General features: G+C 40.2%; 2 protein-coding genes across 2 annotated transcripts; both read left to right on the plus strand.

Annotated features, from left to right (window-relative positions):
- Positions 1-979: 979 nt before the first annotated feature.
- TM35_000202100 (uncharacterized protein) lies at positions 980-3,667 on the plus strand (the record flags this gene model as incomplete). Its single annotated transcript, XM_029026895.1, has 1 exon — positions 980-3,667. The coding sequence occupies one exon, from the start codon at positions 980-982 to the stop codon at positions 3,665-3,667; it is 2,688 nt and encodes an 895-aa protein (XP_028881867.1).
- A 1,077-nt stretch (positions 3,668-4,744) lies between these two features.
- On the plus strand, positions 4,745-7,573 carry TM35_000202110 (protein kinase; the record flags this gene model as incomplete). Its single annotated transcript, XM_029026896.1, has 1 exon — positions 4,745-7,573. One exon carries the CDS (start codon positions 4,745-4,747, stop codon positions 7,571-7,573), a length of 2,829 nt encoding a protein of 942 aa, XP_028881868.1.
- Positions 7,574-8,824: the final 1,251 nt, after the last annotated feature.

Raw genomic sequence — 8,824 nt, forward strand, 5'->3', positions numbered from 1 at the left:
ATATATATATATATATATATATATATATGATGCATTTCCGTATTGTTGCATACATGAGAATATTTTGGTGTGTACATATACATATATGTTTTTATTTATCTTTGATGTGTATGTGTGTCTGGATGATAGTTTTTTTTTTTATTTTTATTGCGTTCACACTAGAGAGATATTTATATACTTAGAGGGGAAAGAAAAAAAAAAAGTGAAGAAGAGAGTTAGTGAGGTCTACGCCTAGATATGGATTTCAGCATAATTGCTCATATTGTTGTTGTTGTTCTTGTTATTGCTGCTGTCCCCCAAAATACCACCTTGTCTTGAAATCACAAGACTTTGGAGGATATTTGGAAACAGAAGTTGAACTCAACACGTAGAAAATGGAGGGCCCATTACTGTTTTTTTTTTTTTTTTTTGAGTCATCATTGATTTTCAGTTAATTCATGCGGATACATATATATATATATATGTATTTATTCTAATATATATATATATATATATATATATATATCTAATAGGTATGCTATATACACACTGATGTATAATCTATAATATATATTTTTTCTTTTTGGCTTCTTCCTCTTTCTGTTCTTTTGTTTGTTTGTTATTTAATATTGGTCTTTCCCAAACTTAAATATCAGCTGTTTTTCGTTATTGCAGTACAGACAGCCACCAAAAAAAAAGTTAGAGGAAACAAGAAAGGAAGAAAAAAGGTTTCCCCACCATTCGATTTCCTCTGCATTACACTAGAAAAATAAAGAAATAAAAAAGCAGAGAAATAAACAGAAGAACGCAAGGAAAAAGAAGACAAGGGAGTGTGGTAATTATTATTGTATTTTCAACATTCTCTCCTCCTCCTCCTCCTCCTCCACCCAATTAAAGGCCTTTACTTGTTTGTATTAACCAACAACAGCGGAAGGAATACTACTAATAGTATTACTACTAATTGTCATTGTTATTATTACTATTATTACCACTCGAAGAAATGAGTGAATCTGATCTAGAGGGCGGGTCCTTCACCGCAACCACTGCAGCGAAACTACTCCCGCATGTGAACACCAATACAGATACAAATACAGATACAAATACGAATACGGATATCAATATTGCCCCAACTCCGAATAAGGCGGAGCGTGAGTTCACTGCAACGGTACTACTTGGCTTTACAGCAAGGGAAATGTCGCCGTTGGCAAAGCGGCCGGAGGATTATGATTGCAACAGCGAGACGACCAACAGAAATCATATAATGGACTTGGCAACACCGTTGATAACAACAGCAAGTGATTGTCATTACTCCCACTACACACAGGGGGGTGAGAGTGAGAGTGCTCCATCACCGATGCCGACAGCACCTACAGCCAACACAGATGCCTCACCACCGCCTTGTATGCCTGAGGGATATCATTATCATCATCATCGTCATCATAAGAGCCATAATAATAATAATAATAATAATAATAATAATAATAATAACAACAACAATGAGAGTCATCACAAGAGTGAGGGCACCACAGCAGTCGGAGTAACAAGCATTACAACACCAGCAAAGAAAGATAACACAGATACGGAGTCTCCATTACCGTTGCGGGTACCAGATCCATCTCCTATTGCTACAAATACGAATAATGGGTATACTGGTACACCAATGGGATGTGAGGATTGTTCTTCTTTTCGGGAGGAAACAATAATGGAAGAAAGCAGCATCCGACGATCTGCAGCACAGTCCATGTTGGGAACAGGCCCAACGGATCTTTCTCTGCGTTGGGACAGCAGTGCAATGGGACAGACTGTCATGTTGGGACAAAGTGCGATGCGATGGATGCACTCCATGTCACCTTCCATTGCTCCTCCAGTCCCAGTCAGCACTACTCCAATAAACAATAATAATAATAATAATAATAATAATAATAATAATAATAATAATAATAATAATAATAATAATAACAGCAATGAAAACAAGCAGAGGACTGTTAATGATGGGCAGGAGGCCTATTCGGAAAGGACAAGTGAGACAGACAAGAAAGAGATGAGTAAACAGGAATCAAGTGTTGCGGAACCTCCAGCAAATACCATACACGACAGTAAACATCTATGGAAACGTGTACAACTTGTTTCCCTCTCACCCGCTAATGTTCACAGTGAGAGTCCATTGCCGGTGGCGCCTGTTAACACAACGCCTCTGTTATCACCACCCGAGGGAAGTCGCAGTGCTTCTCGACCACAGCGCATCTCCACAACAGACAATACTACTAATACTATGAGTACAGATGGAGGTTACTACCATATCTCCAACTCTGAGGAGAATAAGAATAATAAGAATACCACACATATGAATACAGATGATAACAACAGTGTTTCCTCTGCTTCTGTAATGCCGCAGCGAGAGAAGAGTCCTTCACGGCCTGCGTCTAGTGTACACTCCGCATCTGAGGTCTCATGGCGGATGAATGTTTCACTCATGTCAGGCAGTTTGTCTTTTCGTCCACCTGTTGGGAGTGTAAATACCACAGATCTCCCAAAGGCCTCTCCACTCGCATTCGATGGATCTCTTCAACAAGGGGACACACCAAAGTCTTCCACAAGCACTAATCCCACAACAAAGACAAAGAAGCCAAGACCACGGCATTTGAATAATACACAAGGAATACCAGTAACAGTTGGAGGATCTTCTGCTGCCGCATCCTCCTCTTTGCAATTCTCTACAACCTTCTGTGGACGACGTTCAAGTCTCGTTGGGGGAATTCCACTCTCTCGTGGTGTGTTGGGTCATGCCAGCAGCAGCAACAACAGTAACAACAGTGGGAGTAACAACACTATTTCTACTACTACTACTATTACTACACCAACTAACATGAGCAACAACAGCAGCTTGCGACGCTCTTCTTTGAATGGACAAATCTTTTCAGACCCGCATAACACCAATGCTTTGACACGACAAAAGGGACCCACAACAGTGGTACCTGACACTGGTGTATTTCAACCCTGGTCTCCTCTTACCGTTGATCAAGAGAGTTCAACAACTACAACTACAACTACGAATACTGCAACTGCTACTGCTACTGATATGAACGACTGGGTGCCACTGGGGCACCTTAATGAAACCCCAGTGACGATCAGTGAAATGAGTGACAGTACCATTCAAAAGAGTCTCAATACAGATATTAGTGAGGATGAAAGAAGAAAGAGTGGTGCCCCTCCACGCCCTGAGACAGTAGATCTCGGTTTCAGTGTAAACGAGGATGGTGGATTTTCATTTCGCAGTGTGAATACCATGACCACGATGATGGAGGCAACTCTTCTTGATATGCAATTTCAGGAGGCCTCCATTTCAGTGGCAGCCACATCGCCTGCTTCTGAGGCCTTTCTTGCAAACCACAAGGGAGGAAAACAAACACAACAGCAACAACAAGAAGAGACGACTTCAACGAATGAAGGGAAATACTGTGAAAAAGAAGACTCTCCAGTGCCGGCTGCATTCTCAGACGTGACTGGTGATGCAGTGTGCAATCGTCGTCAACCTTCTCTGCGAAACCGATCACCCTCTCGACTGAATGAAGAGGGAATTGTTTCTGGTAAACAGATGGCTGCTGTTACTATTGCTGATCCTGCTTCTTCTTCTTCTGCTCCTTCCAATGCTGTGGGGGCAACAGATACTCATGCCCAGGCATTGTGAGGGAATAGAAGAGGATATGCCCATTGATGGCAATTCTCTCTATTCTCTCTTTCTCTTTCTCTCTGTAAGTCTGCGAGTGACAACATTGAATAAGAGAGAGAGAGAGAGAGAGAGAGGAAGAGTTGCAATGTTAAGGGAGAGAAACACTGAGCAAAAAAAAAAAGACAAAAAAATAAATTTGTTATTGTTATTATCAGAAAGAGGGTTGGAAGGGTGTGAGGGAACAACAACAACAACAACAAAAAAAAAAAAACAGAGTGAAAGTTAAAAAAAAAAAAGAAGCCTGTATGCTAGAGTTGTTTATGCTTTCTGGGTATTCTATCTTGTACACGGAATAACGTGAAAAAAAAAAGAAGTAAGAGAAAAAAAAAGGAAATTTCTTCCTTTAACTTCACTGTAGATACTGTAGAGATAAAACTGTGTTTAACTTTCGAAAGATAGAAAAAGAAAAAAGGGACATAGGGGAATTCACAAAACCAAGTCTAGAGATATGTCTCCTTCTTGTATATTTTGTTTTGTATATCTGTGAGTATGCTTGTATGCATATACGTATTTACATTTTTTTTTTTTTCTTTCATCCCATTGCCATCACGCCTAACTAGATTTCGTTTAGGCCTTTTTGCTAGATTCTTGTACCACAAACTTTGACTTGTAAGTTCATCAGTCAATCTTGTTTTGTATTTTACTTCATTTTTCATCATTTTTTTTTTCTTTTCATTTCCTCTTTTTATTTCTGTTATTGTTTCCATTCATATGGATGCCATTTTTTTCATTATAATTACTATTATAATTATTATTATTATTATTATTATTCTCTGCCTCACATAAATTATACACTTATACATAATTTTCTGTTTTTTTTTTCTTTTTTTTTTTCTTTTCTTACTTGTTATTGATACTCCTATACAGCTCTCTGCCTTTCCTTAGGTAAACTAGGTTATTATTTGACAGGGCAGAGGTGTGTGTGCGTGTGTGTGTGTGTGTGGCAGGAACCACAACGAGAAGAAGAAAGGAGAAGGAGAAGGAGAACCACAACCACAACAACAACAACGAGCAGCAGAAGAAGAAGAAGAGTAAATGATAGGAGGGAAACCAGCAGCGGCAACCAAACGCGCTTCTGGCACGAAACGGGTTGTAACGGATGGAAAAAAGAAAGGAGATAATGGGAAGAAAGAGAGTAAATGCGCTGCCAATATCTCAACAACGCCACTGAGTACTGCTACTAAACCGACCTCACCAACAGCCTTGCCAGCCACAGTAGTACCCTCTCCGAAACCACCGAGCAAGACGAGCCAGATAAACAGCAAATCCGTTCCCACAAAGAGAAATTCCAATAAAGAGAGGTCCAGTACAGCATCACCATCTTTATTTCCTTCAGAAGGACTGAAAAAGAAGGAAGAAAAAGTGGGAAAATTGCCTAGTAATGGTCTTTCAAGAGAGTCTACTATTTCTAAGAATGCGGTGGATGCCCCAATAGTGGAGGACTTGGAAAGGGCTGAAAGTGTTGGGGGTTTACTTCCATTGCCCCGGCAAAATCGTCAGCCACAGAAGAGACAACCACATCCACCCAAACAGCCAAGGGATCAGAGATCACATGATGGGAAACAACATCTTCCCAGTATCGGAGATGGAGGGGATGCTGCCGTCTCAACACGTGAAGTGGATGCACCTATAGTTGAAGATCTGGAGAGGAATGATAATCTTGTGCAGTTATTGCCACTTCCAGTGCGTGGACAACAGCGACCATCATCGATAGGAGGTAAACCGAAACGGAGAAATCACTCAGGTAGCGCAGTGCAGAGGAGTGAGTCAGCCAATTCAACGCGTTGGAAGAACAACGGCAACGATGCCAGCTGCAACAGCAGCGTTTCTAGCGCCACTAAGAAGAGTTGCACCTGCAATCGAAAGAGTCTATCTTCTTCACCTTCATTCTGTGCTGCTGATGAGGATGATATTATTCTTAATGATGAGGATGATGAAGATGATGATGATGAGGATGATGAAGATGAGGATGATGATTTTGAAAATAGTAGTGATTATGATGATGAGGATGATGAGGATGAGGCTGATGATGAAGAAGAAGAGGAAGAAGAAGAAGATGAGGATGGCGAGGAAGAAGAGGATGAGGATGATGTGGGACCACGGCCTAAACGTTCACCACATTCGATGGAACAAATCACTGTTAAAGTTTCACGAGAGGGGGATCGTAATGTGAAGGTTATGTTCATCACAAAATCAACCAAATTCAAATCCTTTGTAAAAGAGATTATGCGTCGCTTTTCATACTCACGTGTCAGAGACTTTGATATGTACTGTATCGATGCTGCTGGGGACCATGTTGATATTGACGTCCCAGAAGACTTTAAAAGTCTCGTGAGAAACTTTCTTCGCATCCTCCAGCAGGAACACTCTAAGAATGGAGGGAAAACAACAGGAAGTGCCTCCACCACACCGGGATCGGGATCACCATCACTTGATGTAACGCGGCGTTTCTCTGCACGAGAGACGCTGATGGGTAGTGCCTCACTCTTACGCACGAGTTCTCCCATGTATGTAGCGCAGCCTCTCAGTGATGAAGCCGATCGCAGCAGCAGTACAGTACTTCGTTTGTATGTACGAGACTCCTACAGAGCCCGGCAAAAGGAGGAAAAAAGACGAATGCGTTATTCCTTTCCTCACAGTGATGGTTCCGGGCAAATGCCATTGCAATTCCAACCATCCTCTACACCACCACCGGCGTTATTACGAATACAACCGCCTCTCATTGCCCCCGATCTCACATCTGTGGATGCGGGAAGTGTGGGACCCAGTGAGATGTTAATGCGTGACTGCAGTACTATCTCAGCACAGTTTAACCACACAGTGGTTGGTTTAGCCCAGACAATAGGCTTTCGTGAGGATGAAGAGGTACAGTGGAGTAGAATGTGTTTACTTGGAAAAGGTTCCTCTGGGGCTGTGTATGAAGGTATCACGAGTGAGGGAAAAATCATGGCTGTCAAGGTGCAGGAAATTCCACTGGACGAAGATGCAGAGGAGGTAAAAGTCATTCAACGGGAAATAAATCTCATGCGTTCTCTAAAGCATAAGAACATTGTTGCTTATTATGGATGTCAAACAAAAATACTCCCAAATGGGGCGAGGGAATTGGAGATTTTTCTTGAACACTGTCATGGTGGAAGTCTTTCACATCTACGGCGTAAGTTTGAACGGGCAAAAGAGCGTTTTTCCATTTCTCTCGTGCGTACCTATGCACGACAGATATTGGAGGGACTGAACTATCTACACTCTATGAATGTTGTCCACCGTGATTTAAAGAGTGATAATGTTCTCATCTCATCTCTTGGCGAGGCTAAACTCGCAGACTTTGGCTGTAGTAAACGTATTGGTACAGCCACTTTGCAGCAGGAGAGCTGCGGCGAGCGGGGGGCGGGGTATCAAACAATGGTGGGAACACCTCTATTTATGGCACCAGAGGTCCTTAACGGCTCAGATGATACCAACAATAATACTAATAATAATAATAATAATAATAATAATAATAATAATAATAATAATAATAATACTAGCCATGATAATACCAGCACGAATAAGGGAAGTAGTAATCATGGATATGGCAAACCAGCAGATATATGGGCTGTGGGTTGTCTTGTGCTGGAACTCCTCGGTCGCCAGCCGTGGGCAGTGAAGGGCAACGCGAATGCCTTTCAGATTATGTACCACATATCAAAGAGCACAGGCATGCCAACAGGCGTGCCTCAAAAGTGTCCGAAGAGTCTACACAGTTTCTTTACGAGATGCTTCGAAAGAAGTCCAGCGCAACGGGCAACCGCAGAGGAGTTATTGCAGCACGAATGGATAACATGCCCAGATAATCAGTTGGAGGAGGTGTTGCCAGAAGAGGAGTAATGGAAAAGAGAGATGGAGAAGAAGAAGAAAATAAGAGAGAAAAAAGAGGGGGATTCCTCTTCTTTTACTGGCCCACATGCGATGAGGTTGCTGGTTTTAATGAGTGTATAATGAGTATATATATATATATATCTGTGTCTAAGAAAGAGAGAAAGTAAGAGTGAGTAATGGAGTGAGAGTGAGAGTGAGACATAAAGAGGTTAATACACACAGCAGCAGCAGAAGGGAAGAATGGAAGAGAAATGATATAAATAAGAGAAGGAGAGAAAAGGAAAAAGATACAGAATCACTTGACTTCCATCCCCTATCTGTTGTGCGTTTACACTAAAGGAGAAAAGAAATAAGAATTAAAACCAGAGGAGAGCCATAAAGAAAAAAAAAGAAAATAATAATAAAAGTGGGAAAGTGAAAACAAAAGGAACATGAGTCCTGAATACTCTACTACCACTATTATTATTCTTAATATTATTATTATTATTATTGTTATTTTTCTTACTTCTGGTCGAACTGATGCTTTGCTCCCCTCTCTCTCATAAGAGGAAAGAGGGATATATTTCTTTACCGCAGTAATATATATGTACGTCTGCGATTGTAACTGTGTTTGTTTGTTTGTGTATATGTGGGAGGTGATCATCTCCCCCTCTCAAAGTCTGAAGACGGGAAGAAAAAAAAAAGGAAAAGAAAAGAAAAAAAAAATAAAAAAAAAAAGAAAAGAATAAAAAACCCAATAATGAGCGAATGAAGGCGTTAAGAAACAGAGAGAAAAAAGAAAAAAAAGGAAGTAAACACTATTATCATAAGAGAGGAGGCTGTGGACACGGGAGGGAAGAAAATCTTTCCTTTTTGGAGTTTAATTTCTTTTCTGGTCTTCACAGTTAATTTGCTTGTGATGTAAAAAAAGAAAAAAAAAAAAATAAATTGACCGGAAAAGTTTGGCGGTGTTTTTTTTTTTTTTTGTTTTGTTTTTATTTCAGTGTATTTCTCTCTTTTTTTTTTCTCTCCTTTTCTCTTTCTCTCTCTCTCTTTGTTTTTCTTCTGGGGGTGGTTTTTTTTTTTCTCTTTTTTCTTTTTCATTTTTCTTTGTTCGTTTTGTTTTTGTTTCTATACTGGCAATGAATACAAAAGGATTTAAGAATAGCGATAATAAGAGTACGAGAGCTATTTCCTTTTTCTTTTTTTTCTTTTTTTTTTTTTCTTGATTGTTTGCTTTTTTTCTTCTTTTCGTTTTTTTTTTTTTTTTTTTTTTTTTTT

The sequence above is a fragment of the Trypanosoma theileri genome (assembly GCF_002087225.1).
Source record: "Trypanosoma theileri isolate Edinburgh chromosome Unknown TM35_Tth_20_V1, whole genome shotgun sequence".
In the NCBI taxonomy this organism is placed as follows: Eukaryota; Euglenozoa; class Kinetoplastea; order Trypanosomatida; family Trypanosomatidae; genus Trypanosoma; species Trypanosoma theileri.